Here is a 21,355-nt window from a genome sequence, read left to right on the forward strand (position 1 = left end):
CAAGGACTTCTGCATTTTGACACTAACTGCCAAATTACCTCTCTTCAATCATTTGAAAGGTTTGCATAAAAAGCCTTAGCCCAATTGCCAGCAGGTCAGTAACAATCTCTTATGAGGGCCAAAGCTGAAAAGCGTTACAAAACAATGCACATAAGAGCCCAGGTGGATCAGGACAATGGCGCATCTAGACCAGGGATAGGCAACCTAAGGCCCCTGGGCCGGATGCGGCCCAATTGCCTTCTTGGGAATCAGCGTGTTTTTACATGAGTAGAATGTGTCCTTTTATTTAAAATGCACCTCTGGGTTATTTGTGGCGTATAGGAATTCATTCATTCCCCCCCCCCCAAAAAATATATAGTCCAGCCCACCACATGGTCTGAGGGACAGTGGACCAGCCCACGGCTGAAAAAGGTTGCTGACCTGATCTAGACCAACATCCTGTGCTCTCAAGTGGCCAACAAGATGCCTAAATGCAAAGCCCCCAAGCCGGGCTGTCCCTACCTGCGATTCCCATCACCTGGTATTAGGAGACCTACTACCTCCAACAGCTGAGGAGCCTGGTCAGTAGCCACTGAAGGCTTTATGTGCCATGAAAAAGAAATGGTCCTTTCTTAAGCCACAAATAACTTTTCAGGGCTGATAGTGTGGGCTGGGCTTTTTGCTCAAGGCTGACTTTCCAAACAAAAACAAGAGTATGGAAAAGCAAGTAGAATTATTTGTACATTTATAATGAAATTATGGTTTGAATTTATTTACAACATATAGAAAAACAAAATTAGAGAATAGTGTGGTTGTTGGTTTGTTTTTTTAAAGTGAAAGCAAGCTCCACCAGATCATTTTCTGTGGGGCGGGGAAACACCTCCAACACTTATTCCAATACTTCAAACTTTTACTTGCCCTTTGAACACAAGACAGCAAAATTTCAGGTCCAGTGGTGCCCCCTCCGTCTCTGCCCTTGACTGCAAGTGTTTTGGCTGATAGCAGCCTAACGGGCCCAGGAAAGAGCCCGTCACAGTTTTGAGTTGCTATAAAACAATCCCACAAGTTTTGTGTTTTCCTCTTCGGCCGTGGCTGCATGTCACCAGCACCCGAAGATGTCCCAAGCTCAATGCATCTCTTATCAGCAAGACAGCCACAAAGCAAAGAAGTCTGGTTGGAGGTGGTTTTTCGGAACGGAACGAGATTGCAACGATGCCATTGCTGCAGAAGTAACGACACGCCGGCTGGTCGAAGATCCAATCACAATGGGGTGAAGAGAAATTACCTCAGGAGGACCAGTTCAAGATTTTAACACCTACTGCTAAATCCACCCCCACCCCACAGCAAGGGGAGAAAAAGTAATACATTGTCTTCCCTGACAAATGTGACTTGGCCAAATGAAATTAGAGAGACAAAGAAGAAAACAAACCAGCTGCTTGACAAAACAATTCTGAAGTTGTTTTGGAAAATTGCATTACAGATTTGATTTTTTTTTTTAAAGAGACCAACAGAAAGAGTGTTTAAAGAAAGTGATTTTCAGGAAACAGGTTTTTCAGGCAAAGGTTTCCCCCACCCACCCCAATCCTATTTAGAAGACCAAGCATTACACACACACACACACAAAATTAAAATCCAGTTATAAAACAGAAATACAAGCAGAACAGCAGCAGGCTTAAGTTATTGAACTTCGCTGGTTGGCTGGCTTCTTTTCCAAAGCCAAGAACAGGTGCATGATAAGCTGGAGGGGGGCATTAAAAGAGAGAAAGGGAGATATAATGGAGACATTCCCTGCGAGTGTAATGCTGACACTGTTTATCTGCAGTTGTATTCCATTAAGCCTGCGGCTTTCAAATTGCCTTTGATGGAGGAGTCCACTGCAGATATAATAGCAAGTTCTTTTTGTCTGTTTTTTTTTTTTTTAAGAAATAAAACGAAAACACAAAAACGGAGCCCCTGGCACAGAAAGGGCCATACTGCATCTCAGAAGCTTGTGCAAAGAGGTCAGGGCCGATGTACATTTTGCAGAGATTCTTTGATAATATACATGTGTTATTGCTTGAGAGAGACAACAGGTGGAAGGTGGCAGAGGCAACTGCAGCTGCAGCAGCTAAGGTGCCATCCAGAATGGCATCTGTTGCTTTGCCCGCTGCTGCGACGAGGGGTACTGGTATCCTAAGCTCCATGTCTGCGAGTAGCTACTTGCGGTTTTGTGAACCCCGTGGTCTTCTTCTTCATCCGAGGAGTCGCCAGCGTAAGCCACCAGGCCGAATCCCTTTTCTCCGGTTTTCATCTTCTTAGCTGGGTGATCTAATGATGATGAACAGAGAGAGAGAGAAAAAAAGAGAGAGACATCCCGCCCCAGGAAAAAATAAAAGAGAAAGGTAAAAAATATCCCTCAAAAACATGTTAATTCAATGAGAGGCATTAATGAATTTTTTTCCAAAAAAAAAGTTAGTCGGACACCATTTTGAGGTCACAGAGCCAACAACGGTCACCCCGGGTGGGAGGTCAGGCGATACAGGACCGGCAAACAGCACAAGTGTGATCCGTCAGAGCCATGTAAGAGAACACAGAAGAGAGAGAGAGAAAAAAAAGAAAAACACAAAAAGACAAAGAAAAGTCAAGTTAGCAAAAATGAGGCAACAGGGTTTGCAAGTTCACCGTTAAAGAACAACATGTTAAAAAAAAACAGGAGGGGGTTGAAAGTGTCCAACTACCATTTTTTTAAAAGGGGAAACTTTTAAGAGGTGGGGGGGAGAGAAGTGTTATGTTCTGTCTCCCAGTCAGAAGTGTCCAATTCAAGCTGGATATCCTACCAGCAGAAAAGCCACGCTGAGCACCTAAGCACAGAGCGGAAATCGACTGACTATATGTCAATTTCACTTGGCATCATGGGAAAAGCTAAGGTTCCCTGCTTGAAATGCAGAATTCTGCTTTTCTGGGTATTGAGGAGGAAGGAGTGTGATGTATTGCTTGGTGGAGGAGGATGTAAGGAAGAGAGAGAAAAAGAGGGAAAGCAGCAGTAACTGGGAAGGAGGGCTAGGATGCTGGGTACACAAATCAGACCAAAGCAACAACCCTCAGCCCTGAGAAGGAGACACTGTTCTTTTCCCTGCGGTGTCTGAGCAAAGAAAAACATAAGCTCCAAGAACAGCAGATCCAAGTGCGGAAGGGAAAAAGTTCTACTGTTCTGCCCACTCTCCTGATCAGAATGGGAAATGGATTGCTTGCCTCATCTGTCACCAGTCTGGTGCCTCCAGATGTAAAACTCACATCTGGCTGGCTGGGGCTGATGGGAGCTTTCATCCAAAACATTTGGAGGGAACCAGGTTGGTGAGGGATGACTTACAGCTTCCTCGTCCTTCTTAGGAACATAGAAAATAGGCAAGGGACATCACCCAGCCCTACCTGGAGTTGCCTTTTTTGGACTGAACCTGGGACCTTCTGCATGCAAAGCTCTACCACTGAACCGCAGCCCCTCCCCTAAAAATAAAGTAAGATTCCAGTCCTCCTGGTTCAAAACAAAGGGCTGATTTAAAGAAGAACAGAGGAAGCTCCCTTGAGTCAGAGCAATGGTCCATTTGGCTCAGTATTATCAACCCGGGCAGGGAGTCTTTTTCCCAGTCTAAACTGGAGATGCTGGATATTGAGTTAGGGGTCTTTGTGCGTGCAAAGCAGGAGCCTCCCCCCCTCACCCCTTTTCTGCCCTCCTGCCCAGGCTCCTTTACGGATCACAAAAGCCCGGGTGCCATGTTTTAAAGGCTTGCTCTTTCGTATGTGGTGGTGTTCATACCAATGGCCCCCACATGGCACCCATGGGAGAGAGACTGGTGGCATTCGGAAGCTTTTCCCTGCAGATCTGTGAATTGTGGGAACAGGAAGGACATTCGCACTCACGAGCTCCTGGGAACTCCAGGTCTTTAAGGGTGTGTGCATTTCCAGAGACAAATTGTACCCTTAGCTTTACCACTCTGTAATTTTACTCTTTGGAGCTCGTGTAAGAATAAAGGTTTGATTTACCCTTAGCTTTAGTTTCCCTAGCTACTAGCAGAACTCAGAAGACAGGGAACTGAAAGGAAGTTGTGCACACAAGAGTTTAGCACCTGGAGGTGACACTGGGAAGAACAGCCTAAGGTTAGCTAGGCCGGCTGATGGAATGCAAGTACAAGTCACGGCTCCCGGCCGCCCACGCTCACCGTTGCCGCCCACTAAGGACCCGTTCCGGTCGTCAGGCTCCACCTTCATCCCGGTCACTGGTAAAGCCGGTGGAGGCATCAGCTGCCTGTTTGGAAACAAGGAGCATTTCAAGCTTATTCAACCCATTAAAAATCCTGGTTTAAAAGCCCTAAATATTTATATTAGGCAGGTGCCTTCCTTACATTATTTTTGGCCCCTGCTGAAAACTGTTTTGCATGGGCAAACTTAGCCACATTTTAATATGGAATTTCTATTTTATACCCAGCAGCATCGCACCTGGCCCTGCAAGGGGATTCTAAGTGCAGATTCTCAATCCAGTTCTTAAATCAGTGGTTAGAATCAGTGTAGTTTTGAAAGGTTCATCCCGCCATCTTCCTTCCAAATGGTGTCCAGCTGTATACAAACGTTGACAGAAACCTGCTCCTCCATCATCATAAAAATTTGTTCACGGTATCTTAGGAGATGTCCAAATGCATGTTTCCAAAACTAAAGTGTATTAAGACTGCAGATTAAATTTATATTTTGGAATTCTGTGGGTCAATTCGTTTTTAATACTATTTTATCAGTACAGTCGTACCTTGGTTCTCAAATTTAATCCGTTCTGGGAGTCCCAAAACAGTTCAAAAACCAAAGCGCAGCTTCCGATTGGCTGCAGGAGCTTCCTGCACGCAGTCAGAAGCCGCGTAAGCTGCGTTGGACATTCGGCTTCCAAAAAATGTTCGCAAACTGGAACACTCACTTCCGGGTTTGTGACATTCAGGAGCCAATATGTTCGACAACTAAGGCGTTTGACTACCAAGGTGCCACTGTATTCTTAATGTGTATTTGTTTGCAAACCGCTAAGAGGTTTTGAGGATTAAGCAATATATAAATCCTGTGGAATAAATAAATGGTTTAGGAACATAAGAAGAGCCTGGCTGCTGGATCAGGCCAGAGGCCCATCTAGTCCAGCATCCTGTTCTCACAGCAGCCAACCTGAAGGCTCTGGGAAGCCTGTGTGCAGGTCCTGAGCCCAAGAAGAACTCTTCCCAATTGGGACTCACTGGCTTGGGACCAGGTTGCTTAAAAGACCATCTTCTCCCATGGTTAGGCTCAGAGGAGCCTGCTGAACCCGGGTCCATTCATTTCAATGGGTCTACTCTTAGCTGGATAAAACCTGTAGGAACCTGCCTTATAACAAGTTGGCCCATTGATCCCATCTAGCTTAGTACTGTCATGTGCAATATGTCCTGTTTTTAAATTTTGTAGTAAGCTGCTGTTGAAGGGTGGGTAATAAATTTAACAACATGTTCTACAACTATATATATACAGTGGTGCCCCGCAAGACGAAGGCCTCGCAAGATGGAAAACCTGCTAGACGAAAGGGTTTTCCGTTTTGGAGGCGCTTCGCAAAACGAATTTCCCTATGGGCTTGCTTCGCAAGACGAAAATGTCTTGCGAGTTCCTGCGGGGTTTTTTCCATTCCCCCCCCCCTTTCCTAAGCCCTAAGCCGCTTATCAGCTGATCCGCTGATAAGCCGCTAAACTGCGAATAGCGCTAATCCGCTAAGCTGTCAATGGGCTTGCTTCGCAAGACAAAAAAACCGCTATACGAAGAGCCTCACGGAACGGATTAATTTCGTCTTGCGAGGCACCACTGTATATATATATATATATATATATATATATATATATATATATGTCTTTTCACAATACCCCAAAACTCAGCAACCTCACTTCTCCTAATGATAGAGCCTGAGGAGCACTTCCACACTGAAACACATTTCATTGCAGTTCCCACTCAAAACTGTACCAGAGCAAAGCCGGGCGCCAGGGCCACAACCTACCTGTCCCTCTCTCTCTCCTTTCCTGAGGAACTTGCTGGCTTCGAACCCGTTCCATCCATCTCGGTCTGACTGGAGAAGCCTGTACCTAAATTAGTCATATGAATGGGTCCATGCTATGAGCAGAAAAACACAGCGGCATTAGCAAATCTAAAACTATGACACAAGCTATCAGCTCCTTAATGAAAACTTGCAGCAGGCCCAGTCTCTTTGCTCTCTACACACCATTACAGGCCATGCTTCCGTTGTTTTTTTTTCTGGGCCTCTTAAAACGCTGTGCATTTAGCACATGGTAAACTGGAAAGCTTGCTGCACAACAATGCCCAAACCACCTGGGAGTATGAGCATAGCGTATAATGGCTTAAGATACTCTGTGCAATCCTTTCAAGAGCCCTTGAAAGGTAGGCCAGGCTTCGTTGTTTCCATATTGCAGATGGGAAGGCTGAGGCTGAGCAAATCGCTAAGGAGGCCGATGTCATTCAAAGCCAAGGTGAGGTTTGAACGGGGGGATTTCTCAACACACAGCTCAGGTTCTGTGCCACTCCAGGATTTGAACTCAGGTGTGTGGAATATTTACTTCTCTTCCAAAGGAAAAGGTAACAGGGATCCGTTTTTGTTTTAAAGGGCTGTTAAGACTCAACAGCTTTTTCAGACCAGCCTCATAACTGAGACTGCAGCAGCCTGTGCCACCTGTGGCAAGTAAGAACAGCTGCCAGGGAAGTTAAGAAAACAGAGCTGGTTCCCTTTTCTTCTTCTCCTTTCGAGCTGTCCAAATGTCACAAATGACTCACCTATGTATGGAACGAGGAAGTTGCCTTACACCAGGTCAGAACAGAGGAAGGTGCCTGCTAAAACCAACAGGCCCTTCCGTTCCAACTCTTGAAATGAAATGTAGCATCATCATCTGTGTCTGTTTCTGTTAACTAACCATTCACTTTAGTTTAAATCAAGATCTTCTATGAACATTCTTCTTTGCTCAGTATTTTTGCTCACTGTAAACTCAGCATTAATTTTCAGTGGCTCTTTATATCTTAGCCACTGCCTTTTATTATGAGACCAAAGGAAGGTTCCTTAGACCAGGCCAAACCATCTAGCCAGCACGGCCCGCTCTGACTGGCAGATTTCCACGATCTCAGACAGAGAAAGTTCTTCTCCTGTCAACTCCTAGCGTGACTTTTTTTTTTTAAAATGGAGATGCCACAGAGTGGCTGGGGCAACCCAGTCAGATGGGCAGTGTATAAATAATAAAATTTATATTTTTATTATTATTAACCTGGGACCTTCTCAATTCAAACAAATGCACCTTTCTATTTGAATTATGGCCCCTCCCACACATGGGCAGACAGGCTGGTCACTTGTGTTGACTTACTTACAAGCCTAGTTTAGAGATGGAACACAAACAAAGAGAAAATAGTGGCATCTATTATAAAGTTTGAAATTGGAAGGAAAAAACACTCCATCCTTGATCACCACCACAAAGCCTCAAAACCCAGCGGAGAGTAAGATGCAAACTGGGACAGCTAGTGGGGTCCCTCAATAGCAAGGCAAAATATATTTCGAAGGTCAATGGGACAGGGGACAAGGTGTTGCAAAAAAAAATGTAAACAACAGGGGGGTCAAACTGCTAAGGAATTCATATGGTATGGCTTCCGAGCTTCCTGGTCAGAGCTCAGACAGATACGAGATCAGGAAAGGGCTGTGGTGAATACTCTCTCTGCTTCTACTGCAGGCTGGGGAACCTGTGGCATTCTAGATAGTGCTGGACTTCAACTCTCATCAGCCCTGACTACTAGCCGTGGCTTCTGGGAGTTCAGAGTCCAACAATATCAGGAATCTATATGTTCTCTCACCACCGCTTTAAAGTGTCACAAGGTTCCTTTTTGTAACAACCATGAGAAACCAGGGTCCTACCTCTTGACTGGCAAACCACCTCGCCCAGCAATTGCTTGGGACTCCTGGAAAAGGGTCCACGTGATGTTGGGACTACAGCTCCCATCAGCCTCAGCCAGCATGGCCAACGGCCAGTGACGATGGAAGTTGTAGTCCAGCAACATCTGCTGGACACCTTGCTTGGGAACGCAAAGCCTGCCTAGGGATTACTGCCCATCCCAAAGAACGTAGCACATTCTTTGGACAAGGTGATGGGGAACTTAAGACGAGCCTGATGAATCAGGTCAGTGGCTCATCTAGTTCAGCACCCCGTTCTCAGACGCTGCAGTCGGGAATGCGCAAGCAGGAGCCGAGCAAAAGAGCATCTCTCCCAGCCTGTGGCTTCCAGCAACTGGCAGCATGTCCGCCCTGACCCTCCAGGGCCCACCTGATGGCAGGGCAGTTGAGGAACACTAGCTTCTACTGTATCTGACCCGTAGAGGCTTGTGGAAAAAACCCAAAAATCCAGGTATGGAACCAGCTCTGTGACCAAAGGAAAGAGGGGCAGGGGAGGCAGTAAAATGGCAGGGAGTCACTCCACCTGGTATCCCAGCAGCCCAGATTCCCGCTCATCCGGCAGCTCTTCGGTGAAACGCCTTTTCTGGCCCAGCTGGGGTTGGGGCTGACCTGGCGGCTGCGTGGTGGCCGGCAAGGTCGTCTTCACGGGGGCGGCCGGGAGGAAAGGGGCGCTCAGCGGCGTCTACAAACCATGCAGGTCAAAAGAAGAGAGGGGTTATTTCTGTTATTTTGATACTGATCGCATTTGTAGCCCACCTTGGCTCCCCTTTGTGGACAAACACCAGAGTGGTTAAAAAATACAAGTAACAACAAAATGAAAATGTATCTTAGAAACATGCACACAATCTCATTGCATTTAGAAATCGCTTCCTGTGAAACACGGGAGCAATTTGAGACAATAAAACCGCCCGTTAGAAAAGCAATTTCTTAAGCACCAACGACTGAAACAGTAACATGTATTTATTGTACTTGTATTGTCTGTGTTTTGTTGTTCTGTCTACTGGTGGCCACAATTCAGCCCATATTCAGAGCCCCCTTCCCACAACCAACCGCTAACTAAATCCGCTTCCATGGGGCTACATTTGTGCCTGTGAAAGGCAAGTCGGGCCTTAGCTCTGCACTGCTCTATTTGGTCAGATCTGCCCTTCTTCCTAAGGCTCCCAAGCCAGGCTCTCTTTTTAGTTACATGCCTACTTCTCTCTCTCCACCAATCAGTGCTCAAATTAGAAGGGCAGTGATTTTTGTGCTGGGCCTCAAGCTCATGTTTTTAGACACCAACGTTTGGATTCACAGAATCACAGAACTGTAGAGTTGGAAGGGACCCTGAGGATCATCTAGTCCAACCCCCTGCAATGCAGGAATATGCAGCTGGTCCATACAGGGATCGAACCTGCAACCTTGGTGTTATCAGCACCATGGTCTAACCAACTGAGCTATCCAGGATTCCTTATGTGCCTCCTCACTACCTTTCCCCTGTAATTGGAGCAATGGAAGGCTCACACCCTGCAAAACCGAACACTCTCCCTGATGCTGTGTGCACTTCTCACATACACAAGAACCCAGATTTACTGGTTCGCCATGGCATGAATGGGCAGCTTGCCCTACACCCACCCACAGCAGGTGAGTCCCCCACCCCACCCCAGAATGGAGTAATGCATCACGCCTGCAACACATCACAGAATCACAGATTTGGAAGGGACCACAAGGGCCATCTAGTCCAACCCTCTGCAATGCAGCGACTTTCTGCCCAATGTGGAGCTCAAACCTATGACCCTGAGATTAAGAGTCTCAGTATGACCTTGATTTTTAAAAAGAAAAAAGAGAGGAAAAGATGTGAAATCTGATAACTTCTCATTCAGACCCCAAGAGATATACTCCACATGTTAATGTTATCAAATCTCCCATCCCCTGCTAAAATACAAGAGCCCCCCCCCCCACCACTAAGTTGTTCTGCTTAGCTCCTGAAGGCACACCTACATTCCTTTGATCTCCGGGTTTGAATGTCCTGCTTTAATTGCCATTTTAATCACTGTGCTGCTTTAATGGGCTCGTTTCATTGTGCATTTTAATTGCCCATGTTTATTTTCACATTCTGATGAAGTTGTTTTACGGTATGTTTCATTTATGTGTCGTTAAAAAACTTTTTTTATTTACCGCTTGTAAGCTGCTTAGAAGCCACCTCCTAAAGGACGAGAGGGTGGCAGGCTCACCCATAAAGCAGACTACAATTAAAAAAAAGTTTAAAAACTTCTGAAAAACAAGTGTCTATGAAACAGTCTAAAAAATAACAACAGCCACCCCTACAGAAGCGTTCTTTAACCTTGCGTCTCCAGATGTTGCTGGACTACAAATCCTATCAACCCCAGCCAGCTTCACCAACGGTCAGAGATGATGGGAGTAGAAGTCCAACAATCTCTGGGGATTCAAGGACACTGCCCTAGACACTACTGGGTGCCCCCTCACCAGTCACCAGGCAACATTCCCTGCCTTACCTGGCCAGTGCTAGCGGGAGACTGCACTTGCGTAATCGGGTACTGGGTGGGCACAGGTGGGACTCCGGTGGGCAGTGCTAACACTCCTGGCGCCAACGGAACTGCAGGAGGCACAATGCCTGGCACCCCGTAAGGAGGCTGTACCGGCTGCTGAGGGGGCGGAACCACAGGGTAGCCTGCCTGAAAGCCGCTGGGGGGGTAATACGGTGGCTGAGGAGGGACAGTCGTTAAAGCTGCGGGCTGCGCAAACCCTATGGGGGTGGGGAGAGGAAGAAAGTAATAATAATTATTTATTTTATACATGAATTACTTCCTATTGAAGCATGTCAAGGCAATTTCAGTAAAAATACAGAAAACCACTGCATATATTAAAAGAGTTGAAATTCTTACATAAACACACACACATAAAAAGTTTCAAACCCTATACAGAGTGTGACCTGGGGCACAAATAAAAATATCTCTTAGAAGGCCTGCTGAAAAAGGAAAGCCTTCAACGGGTGCTGAAAAGTGATGGTGACTGTCTGATACAAAATAGGAAGGTGTTCCAAATTAACATCTGCCCAGACGCTGAGGTCCTGCACCGAGGACCTTCTGGCTGTTCCCTCAATGCGAGAAGCCAAGTTACAGGGAACCAGGCAGAGGGCCTTCTCGGTAGTGGCGCCCACCCTGTGGAACGCCCTCCCACCAGATGTCAAAGAGAAAAACAACTACCAAACTTTTAGAAGATATCTGAAGGCAGCCCTGTTTAGGGAAGCTTTTAATGTTTAATATGTTATTGTATTTTAGTGTTTTGTTCGAAGCCGCCCAGAGTGGCTGGGGAAACCCAGCCAGATGGGCAGAGTATAAATAATAAATTAAATTAAATTTAAAATTAACATGCTGGTGGGCATGTGGGTGGGGACAGAAAGAAAAGCAGGTGGAGCAATGAATCCAAATTTTACACAGTAAACTGTTCAAACTGTCTTTAATATTGTATTTTAATTGTTGCAACCTGCTCCGGGATCTTAAGAGTGAAGGGAGGGTTGTTAAACAACAACAACGGGCTGGTTTCTACACACAGACACACAGAGCCCTTTCACTCCTCCATTCAGGCAAGCAAGAGGCATTATGAGACTTCAAGGACACATTCCAGCCAGACAAAAGCACTCAAGGGGTATATGAAGCAAGGCCCGTGCAGAGGTGTGGCCTGGGCAGAGGGTGTGCGGCTTGGGTAACACAAGAGGAACAGATGTGGCCTTCCAGGCCTAGCTATGTCCAGGTCTATGACCCCCTGCTCCAGCCTGAGGTTCCCCACCCTGTCCTTGCAAACACAACAGGGAGCAACCAGGTGGCAACAGAGAACTGCGTTACCCACCATTGTGATGCAGCCCCCCCCCCCCACTCCAGAGAGAATGGAAAGACTGAGAGCGTTTCTCCACCTGTGGGCTTTCATAATGGCAAATTTAACCCCAAAGTCTCTGGTTTCCATCTTCCATCTCCCTCCACCACCGAACTAAGTGTTGCACGCTGTCAATACACACCTGTTATGGGGACTGCCGTGGTTATCTGGTTCACAAATCGCGAGTATTCAGCATGAACCTTGGAAGAGATAAAGAGGGATCAGATTGCTTCGGTTTCAATAAAGGACACTCATGCTCTAGTGGGAGACCGTATAGCCCTGGTTAGGTGAGCCTAGTTGTACGCAAACTGTTAAGCTCCTCCTGTACAGATTGGTTCTACTGCCCAGTGCCACAAGTGGGAGTCTGTCTGGGGGCAAGGAAGGGGCCTGTGGTTCTCCAGATGCTGCTGTAGTAGTCATACCTCGTGTTGCATTTGCTTCAGGTTGAGCGTTTTCAGGTTGCGTCCCGTGGTGACCCGGAAGTACTGGAAAGGGTTACTTCCAGGTTTCGCTGCTCGCGCATGCGCAGAAGCGGCGAATCGCGACCCAATCACGTGCAGACACGGGTTGCGTTCTGCTCATGTTGCGAACGGGGCTCTGGAATGGATCCCGGGAGCAACCAGAGGTACCACTGTACTACAACTCCCACCAACCCCTAGCAAGCATGGCCAATGGGCAGGGGATGATGGGAGCGGCAGTCCAAAATGTTGGAGCGGCAGTCCAAAAGGGAGGGCACCAGGTTGGGGGACACTGCATTAAAACAACAGCATCCCCCCCCCAAAAAAGGGAAATCAGGGCCATTACAAAATATAAAGAATTACTCAAGACTAGCACAATCACAAATAGTCAGTTTCAACCGTCAGCTCCTATTACAAAGTATGAGATGTTTTACTAAGCTAAGCAACTGCACCGTACTGACAGCTGGGACAGCTCAGTCGGTAGATCATGAGACATTTAATCATCTCAGGGTTGTGGGTTCGAGCCCCAAGTTGCAGAGAGCTGGACCAGGTTGGCTTTCGTGGTCCCTTCCGACTCTAAATTCTATGACAGCTGGCCAGTACGATTTGGGAAGGTTTCAAATTAGCAAAAAATGGAAGACATGCTGCTTTGTTCCCAACAATAATCCTTTTCACTAGGAGGGTCAACACGTTGCTGGGACATCAGGGGCTGCCACAACCAAAGGATGCTGGACTCAGATTCCCATCAGGCCCCAGCCACCACTGCCAGGAAAGCTGTATATAAAGTACAGAAAGAGATGGGCGCTTCACGTGACTTTGGCGAGAGAGTGCAACAATAAAAAAGAAGGGCTTACTTACTGTTTGTAACAGGTTCTCACAAAGCTTTTTGGCAGCTGCAAGGCCTTCTGGTTTTGGATGGCTGGAGGAGAGGAAATACAACACACAGACAGACAAGTTCCTGTCAGACTCCAGACATCCACAAAGATGGTCAAAAGGTTCCATAGCAGGGGGTGGGACTAGATCAGCGTTTCCCTAACTTGGGTCTCCAGCTGTTTTTGGACTACATCTCCCATCATCCCTAGCTACCAGGATCAGTGGTCAGGGATGATGGGAAGTGTAGTTCAAAAACAGCTGGAGATCCAAGTTTGGGAAACACTGGACTAGATGCCCCCCGATGCTCACTTCCGACCCTGCTATTCCAATGTTAGGAGTCCGAAGTCCTTGCTCACCTGCTTCAAATCACCCAGGGATCCGCTAGTAAATCCCAACCTGCTTAATACCCATCCCAGATTCAGCTGATTAGAAAGGCTTCGTAATTAAACTAAGCCAGTTTACCAAACTTGACATTGCAACTTAACACTTGGGATGGCACACAAAAAGCCGATTCCTTCCTGGTGACAAAGCCCAGCGGGCTCCCAGCTCCCTACCTGATGTAAATGTACATCGGCTCAAAGGCTTCTCGGCCAGAGGCAGGTTCGATGCACCCAGAGCCCTTCCCCCGGAGGAACACCTTGGCGCCGGTCTCAATCTGGATATGTTGCAAGTAGGAGCAGCCTGGGCCTTCGACTTTCTCCTTTACGTTGAAGGTAGGTACAGCATGTTCCAAGCCAACAAACAATTTGTCCTGGACATAGTGCATCTGTACATAAACAGAGAGAGACACCCTTAGGTGCTGCATTTGACACTAGAATCAGGAAAGGGTGGGAATGGGTTAGAGGTCCCCTCTTCCCAGATGACCTGCTACGGCTGCAATCCCCCATCCTAGGCAGTTCTTGTTTCAGTGGAAGGCCATAGCTCAGTAGCAGAACATTTGCTCTGCATGCAGAAGGTCCCGGGTTCAATCCCTGCCATCTCCGCATAGGGCTGGGAGAGAGAAACTTTTCTGACACCCTAGAGAGCCATTCCCAATCAGGGTAAACAACACAGAGATAGATGGACGAGTGGTCTGACTCAGTAGAAGGTGTGTATAGACAGGGTTAGCCAGTGTGGTGCCGTCAAAATGTTGCTGGACTACAACTCCCATCATCCTTGATCATCCCGAGGCCGATAGGAACCGGAGTCCAACATCACCTGGCAGGCACCACACTGGCTACATGTTTGTCCGATGGCACAGTGAGGTCTCCACTCTTTCTGCAAGCTGAACCCCTCTCTCCATCGTGTTTCTCTAAGAGGATGGTATCGACAGAGCCCAACTGTACAGGCTCTGTCTTCTTAATCCTCTAGGTAAAGGAATCAAACTAAGCAGACATGGACAGTTCAACAGGCAAACAGGTGTAAAGCAAAATGCAAGGCAGTGTTCAAAACTCCCATTGTTCTAGGTGTGTTTTGTGACAGAGAATTTCATTAGCGTGAGCAGTTTCTGAGCTCTGGCTGCAGTACTGAGCCTAAGATTTCAGATTAAAACTGCACAGTGGAAGGAAAGGAGGACCTTTTTCTGCCTCCAGCTAGTCTCTGAAGACTGGAGAAGAGACCCTCTTAGGGGGGCGGGCAGGGGAAGCATGTCTTTGTTTTTTGCAGTCTTAATATGAGGAATACACAGTATGAAAAATGAACATAAGATTTTAGCTGCAGTTCATTTTCAGCTTTGTATTCTTGTTATTAAAAAAGCATGCCTAGACATTCCATTGCTGCACCAATAGCCTAGGTTTAAGGTGCCATTTAGTTCCTAGCTTTCATATCTCAGTTTCTAACACTGATGCAAGGGTAAAGACACAAGGACTTGGCCAATACGTACTCCTCCTGACTGGAAGGAGGGCTTCTGGCCAACAGCCGGAGGCAGCTGAGTGATGGGGGCAGGTTGGTGGTAGACGGTAACTGTAGCTCCGTTGAAAGTTGGACTGGATCCAGTGGCAGCTTTCACGACGCCGTTTGTAATGATTTCCTTGATTCGGTTTACTGCTCCTGTAAGGCAAAAATAAATAAAACAACTTTAATCCTATGAAAAGAAGGGAAATTTTGGTTACTACAGAAGAAGAAACATTTAGGGTAATTTCACAATCATTATTCGTTTAGGATATAGAACTGTTATCTGTGTTGGATTTGAATTGTTTTCATGTAGGTGCTGTTGTTGCTTTAGAAGATCATGTGAAGGACACTCTGCATGAAGCCCTGGAGAGCTGCTGCCAGACAGCGTAGGCGGTACTGAACTACATTGACCCAGTTGGCCTGACCCAGCATAAGACAACTCCTTATTTTCCCAAGGACAGGCTCTTTGAGGGGAAGGCCTGGTGGTAGAGCACCTATTTTGTAAGCAGAAGCTCCAAGGTTCAATCCACCAGCATCTCCAGGCAGGGCTGGGAGAGACTCCCTGTCTGAAAGCTTGGAGAGCTGCTGCCAATCAGGGTAGACAATATTGAGCTGCATGGGCTAGTGGTCTGACCCAAGCATAAGGCAGCTGCCTATACTCCTATCATGCAGTTATAGAGCTGGGAAAGTCCTTGATGGTCATACAGTCCAACCCCTTGCTTAATGCAAGGTTTATAATGTTGGAAGCAACCACAGCAACCCTTAACAGATGGGTGCCCAGCGAAAAAATTATGCAACAACACAACTTCATATTTAATAACAACTCTGTGCCTGTTAGGCTAACGGTCCCTTAGTCAAGTGAACTAACCTCGGCTGTGTACACACTACACCTTAAAACACCTTAAACACATCCTTCCCCTTAAAGAGTTGCACTGTGCTTTATCCCTCAGTTGCAATTCACAGCAACTCTTAACAAGCTACAGTGCCCAGAATTCTTTTGAGGGAAATAATGTGTACAGCACATACACAGCCATTCTCTACCCAGGGTGTTGAATCAGAGCTTACTTACTATCCACCAGTTCTCGCGTTTGCCCCTGGACGTGCAAGTACAATGGACGATCTCTGCAAAACACAAGTTGTAATATTTTTTATATATTTTAAACTGAAACAAAGGCCTCCACTGGAGGCAGTCAATGTCACTGGGACTCTGGGAATAAACTGTAGTCAGCCTCACAGGGGATAAAATGCTGCACTTGGGGGCACTCTTATGGTGAGGGCTCTCTGTCCTTGACATTGGGCACTGTGTGTGTTTGCTCTCATTAAAAGGGATTTGCAGGAAGGTAGCTGTTTGGTGGGGGGAAGGAGTCCTCCTGGTTTTGCAAACTGAAGAATGGTAATGGTGGAAGAGCAGAGGATTGCCTGTTGCTTCCTCCATCCAATAACATTTGACTTGTGCCGTTTTAACTTTGCACATCTCAATCAAGTGAGCAGCCAAGTCACACAGCTTACAAAATTACAAAAATGCACAAACGTAGCTGGTCTGCTCGTTCAGGTCCAATATCTAATCCATAAGCACTCATTCTTCTACAGATTTTTTAATCCTGGAGAGAACCAGAGGAGGAAATTGAAGAAGATACAAACCCAGGTCCAACTTTTGCTTTCTCTTCTGCAGTCATGTACCTTCCCCGAGTCGAGACTGCGGCTCCGCTCAGCCTACTTATCTGCAGATACAAAGGGACAGTGAATTGCTCAGATTAGGAAATGCAGTAAAATCCCCGCTGAATCAGGAGAAAGGCTAACATAGTCCAGCAGCCCCAATTTCCTACAGCAGCCCATGGAAAGCCTCAAGGGGGAGCTCACAAGCAGGACCTAGAGGCAATAGCCTTCCTTCACCCATTCATACACCACCTATTTGTCCTCAGCAACTGTTAAGCAGGCCCCATCTGCACAACATAAAGATACTGTGTTATGTGTCATGACATAAGGATACGGAGAGCTGTTAGAAGACCTCCTATTTCCAGTATGGAGAAACAAATTCTAGAGTTCCCTGGAAAGAGGGACCAAATGCTAAACTACTTTGGGAACAGTAGTTTTGTGAGCTGAATAGTTATCTCCCAATAGATCTCACCTTCTTTAACAAACTACAGTTCTATTATTATTATTATTATTATTATTATTATTATTATTATTATTATTATTATTATTATTTTGGGGGGGGGAAGAATCATGATTGTTCAAACTGGTATAACGCTGCTTTAAATGTATTGTGCCACGAGGACCTAAGACATACACTGATTCTGGAGCTTCCATTTAGCTAGGATTGCCAATATTTAATGAACCAAAGCAAAGTGGCAAGGTGTCTGTTTGCATGCAGAAGGTCCCAAGTTAAGCCACTGGCATCAAATAAGGCTGGAAGAGAACTCCCATCTGAAACCCTGAAGAGCCGCTGCAAGTCAACCTTGACAATGCTGAGCTAGATGGACCAATAGCTGGACTAATGCTGCCTCCCCCAAGACTCGCTTAACAGCTATTGACACCTGGCTGTTCCAAAGGTCGGACAGGGTTTCAACAGGAGAACCAAGCATAGCAGCTGGAAAGTACCCCAGAGCCACCTGGAAACCCATAGGACCAATTAGCAGCACAGACCTCATCCTGCGTCTGCCCTCTCGTCAGGAGGTTTCGGCACGTGAGAGGCACATCGTTTATCTCCACTTCTGCGACGACAAGATCATCTTTGCTTTTGCTGGCAGCCGGTCCTTTTCCAGGAGCCTGAAGCTGTTAACAGATCAGACAATGGGCATCAAGACACATAAGCCCCCACCCTTTGCACACTCACCTGCCCCTCTCCATCCGGGCAAGGAGGAGGCATGATCAGAGTTCAAGGGTACATTCAAGACAGGCAGAAACACTCAATGAGGGTGTGAAGCGGGGCTGGCAAGAGGTGTGGCCTGGGGAGAGGGCCTACAGAGAAGCCTGAAGGGTTGCATCTGTTTGTTTTGTTTTTTTCTTTTTGCGTTTTCAGTTACAGTGGTACCTCGGGTTACATATGCTTCAGGTTACAGGCTCCGCTAACCCAGAAATAGTGCTTGAGGTTAAGAACTTTGCTTCAGGATGAGAACAGAAATTATGCTCCGGCGGCGCAGCAGCAGCAGGAGGCCCCATTAGCTTAAGTGGTGCTTCAGGTTAAGAATGGACCTCCGGAATGAATTAAATACTTAACCCGAGGTACTACTGTACAGACATTCATTTCTTTCACTAATACAACATCTTATACAATGATAATCATCTATTCCCAGATAGGCTGGGAAGTCTTCTTAGGATAAGAAATAACTTGAGATGTTTCATGGCTGTAACCGAAGGGTTGCATTTGACCCCTTAGCTTGAGGTTCCCCAACCCTGTCACAAGCTAAGAAAGTAGAGTCTCGCTTATTAAGCCAGACTTTCTGGCATCCAAAGAGAAAAGGGGAAGTCACTGATACGTTAAAATCCCTCCCCCACCCTCGCCAACTTGTTCTGAAAGCAGATGCGACTGAACCAAGGGATAGATTTCATGCAACCAGTCCAAATTGCTCCAAAATGTTCACTACTGACAGAAGGGGAAACCAAATTATTTTCTTTGGAAGGATGATGGAGTTAAAACAATGGCTGGCTCATTCACCCTTTATAGTCTTAATTTTGCAGTGCAGTTCATACATTGTGTACAGTCATACCTCGGGTGGCGAATGTGACCCATGCAGGAGGCACATTCGCAAGCCGCAGCGCCGCGTCTGTGCACATGATTCGGCACTTCTGCGCATGACACCATTTTGTGCTTCGGCTCATGTGCTGAAACCCAGAAGTAACCCATTCCGGTACTTCCAGGTTAGGCACGGTCCACAACCCAAAAACACACAACCCGCAGCGTTTGTAACGCAAGGCATGACTGTATATTCATTGTCCATTTGCAGAGCTAAATCTAGGCTCAAGGAGACTCACAGCAAAGTGCCATCTTGTCCCAGACACCCCCTTTTAATTTAATCCATATCACTTTCCCCAGAGCTTAGCTATCTTGGGCTGACCGCCCATAGCTTCAGGTGTTGTCTCATGGGGGTGTGTGATAAAATATAGCCCCTTGTATATGCCTGTGACAGCAGCCAACTCCTGCTGCAACATATACAGAGTCCAGAATGACTGAAATTCTGGAGTTTTGGGGGGCAAATTCAAGACCATAGCAGCAGCACCAGTAAAATAAAGTTTTTAGAAGTATTTATCTTAATGTGGCCTAAGGGAGGTGTTGGGGACTTCTTAGGGAATGTGTACCCTGGTAGGTGCCTGGACAAATCTGAAGGCAATGCTGGGCTTGGTGAATTAATTTTTGATCAGTTTCATGTCAACACTGCTGGATGTTATGTGCTCATTTTGAACTCTTTTCATATCATTGTTTGTGGCTTGTGATATGTTGCTACAGATCTGCCTATCTCACAATTGCTATTTTGTTTTGTTCTTAAGGCAAACCACTTTGACGACAATACATATTAAAGGGTAAGCGGACAAATGAAAAAAGAGCACACTGATTGCAGAACAAACCTTCATTACAACCCACTGATAGCCAACACAAGGGGTTATATCCAACCATGTTGACCCACTGCAATTAATTTCAATGGGTTTGATATGCCCCAATACACATTTGGCCAGATGTCAGGAAACAATGGGCAAATAATTAATAGCATGAGTGAACAAGTCCAACTCCTAAATTTGAGACTTCAGCTGTGTACACATCAGAGCACATGGCTCCCTGCAAAGAATCCTGGGAACTTAAATTTAACCTTCACATAGCTACAAAGCGCAGCACCCATAACAACCTACAATTCCCAGGATTCTGGGGGGTGTGCTTTAAATGTATAGTGTGTATACAGCTTTCTTTTCTCAACCATCATGAAAGTTAAATGGCTTATTGCTTTCGAAATCTGATGCCTTCACCCTGCCAGCCACTGACCTTGTCCGTTGAATTCGCCGTTGGTTTCAGCTTCCCTTTGGCCATTAACATGGCATTGATTTTGGCTGCCACAGCAGCGGCTGCATCCAGAGCTCCCAGTGGGGCCGCTGAGCCCTCAGACCCTGACATCCCAGATACACTATCTCCGCTGCCCTGGACAGGCCGGCCAGCCACGGGAGTGGTTGCAGGAAGGAGGAAGAGAGCCGGAGACGGGCCAGGCTGGTCCCATTTACTGCGTCGCCTGGAGAAAAAAAAAATCAAATTAAAGCTTCAGATTCCCTCCGGGGCTGCTGCCTGTTCCTTGATCTCCTCACTCCATAAGGCTTAGCACTTGTAACACATCTCGACGGCTCAAAAACCCTCTCAATAATCCTGGCAACAGCAGCCTTAGTGGATAAGACAATACAGTGGTACCTCGGGTTAAGTACTTAATTCGTTCCAGAGGTCCATTTTTAACCTGAAACTGTTCTTAACCTGAAGCACCACTTTAGCTAGTGGGGCCTCCTGCTGCTGCCGCACCGCCGGAGCACGATTTCTGTTCTCATCCTGAAGCAAAGTTCTTAACCTGAGGTAATATTTCTGAGTTAGCAGAGTCTGTAACCTGAAGCATATGTAACTTGAAGCGTATGTAACCCGAGGTACTACTGTATTTGTTTAAGGTAGATTTACAGCCTCTCATAAGCCTGGGGTGGGGGACCTGCGGCCCACGAGGTGTTGCTGGACCACAACTCCCATCCCCGCGACCATGCTGGCTGGGGGCTGGCGGGGCATGGTAGTCCAGCGACGTCTGGAGGGCCTCAAGGGGACCCCGGCACGGGCGAAAGCCATAAACGGGCGCCTCCTCCTCCTCCTCCGCCAGGCCTCTCCCTCCCCCTCTCCCTCCACTTTCCCTTCCCGGCCTCCCCTCTCGCCCGGCCTCCCAGCCGCGGCCTCCTCACCCTCCCGAGGCCCCATGCTCTCGCTGCCCCGAGCTCCCCGTTGACATGGCTCAGACGACCCTCTCCAGGCCGCTGTCGCCGCCGCCGCCTTCTCCGCTCTGCTGAGAAACTTCCCCTCCCTCGCGTCACTTCCGTTCCGCCGCCGCCGCCGCCGAAAACGTCACTTCCGCTCGTTGTCGTAGCGACGGTGAAAGGTTGCTCGGGAGAGAGAATGCCTGGCACCATAGCGATAGTAAAAAAAGGTAGAGGGGCGCACGTGTGCTCAGGTTCCGGCCGTATACATGTAGAGCTTATTGCTTTAATATTTTGATTATATTCTTGCTATTTTATAATTTCAATTATTTGCTTGCTCTTTTTTTTTTTTTGCTTATTTAATATTTTTTGTTTCATTTATTTGCTTACTGTTTTATGATGCTGTTTTTGT

General features: G+C 46.9%; 1 protein-coding gene across 2 annotated transcripts; it reads right to left on the reverse strand.

Moving 5' to 3' along the window:
• Window positions 1-707: 707 nt before the first annotated feature.
• KHDC4 (KH domain containing 4, pre-mRNA splicing factor) lies at window positions 708-21,074 on the reverse strand. 2 transcript variants are annotated; one of them, XM_081841028.1, is made up of 14 exons: window positions 20,932-21,074; window positions 19,994-20,234; window positions 17,665-17,793; window positions 16,660-16,739; window positions 16,088-16,140; window positions 15,008-15,174; window positions 13,701-13,912; window positions 13,132-13,192; window positions 11,958-12,015; window positions 10,438-10,688; window positions 8,469-8,627; window positions 6,002-6,114; window positions 4,176-4,261; window positions 708-2,286 (listed from the first exon to the last, which is right to left on the reverse strand). In XM_081841028.1, the coding sequence occupies exons 1-14, from the start codon at window positions 20,976-20,978 to the stop codon at window positions 2,087-2,089; spliced, it is 1,857 nt and encodes a 618-aa protein (XP_081697154.1). In that variant the 5' UTR covers window positions 20,979-21,074; the 3' UTR covers window positions 708-2,086. The 2 variants fall into 2 exon arrangements, 1 of the variants encoding a protein (XP_081697154.1); XR_014151230.1 differs by having other exon boundaries at window positions 2,223-2,286; window positions 6,002-6,086.
• Window positions 21,075-21,355: the final 281 nt, after the last annotated feature.

The sequence above is a fragment of the Podarcis erhardii genome, assembly GCF_964252035.2.
Source record: "Podarcis erhardii genome assembly, chromosome: 15".
NCBI lineage: Eukaryota > Metazoa > Chordata > Lepidosauria > Squamata > Lacertidae > Podarcis > Podarcis erhardii.

Bases quoted from the DNA above. Each gene is read 5' to 3' on its own strand.
- KHDC4 (XM_081841028.1), bottom strand. From the start codon at position 20,978: ATGTCAACGGGGAGCTCGGGGCAGCGAGAGCATGGGGCCTCGGGAGG. The intron at 17,794-19,993 runs GTCAGTGGCTGG...ATCTGTTAACAG, and splicing joins CGGCGAATTCAACGGACAAG to CTTCAGGCTCCTGGAAAAGG. The intron at 13,913-15,007 runs GTACGTATTGGC...GTTTATGTACAG, and splicing joins CCTCCTTCCAGTCAGGAGGA to ATGCACTATGTCCAGGACAA.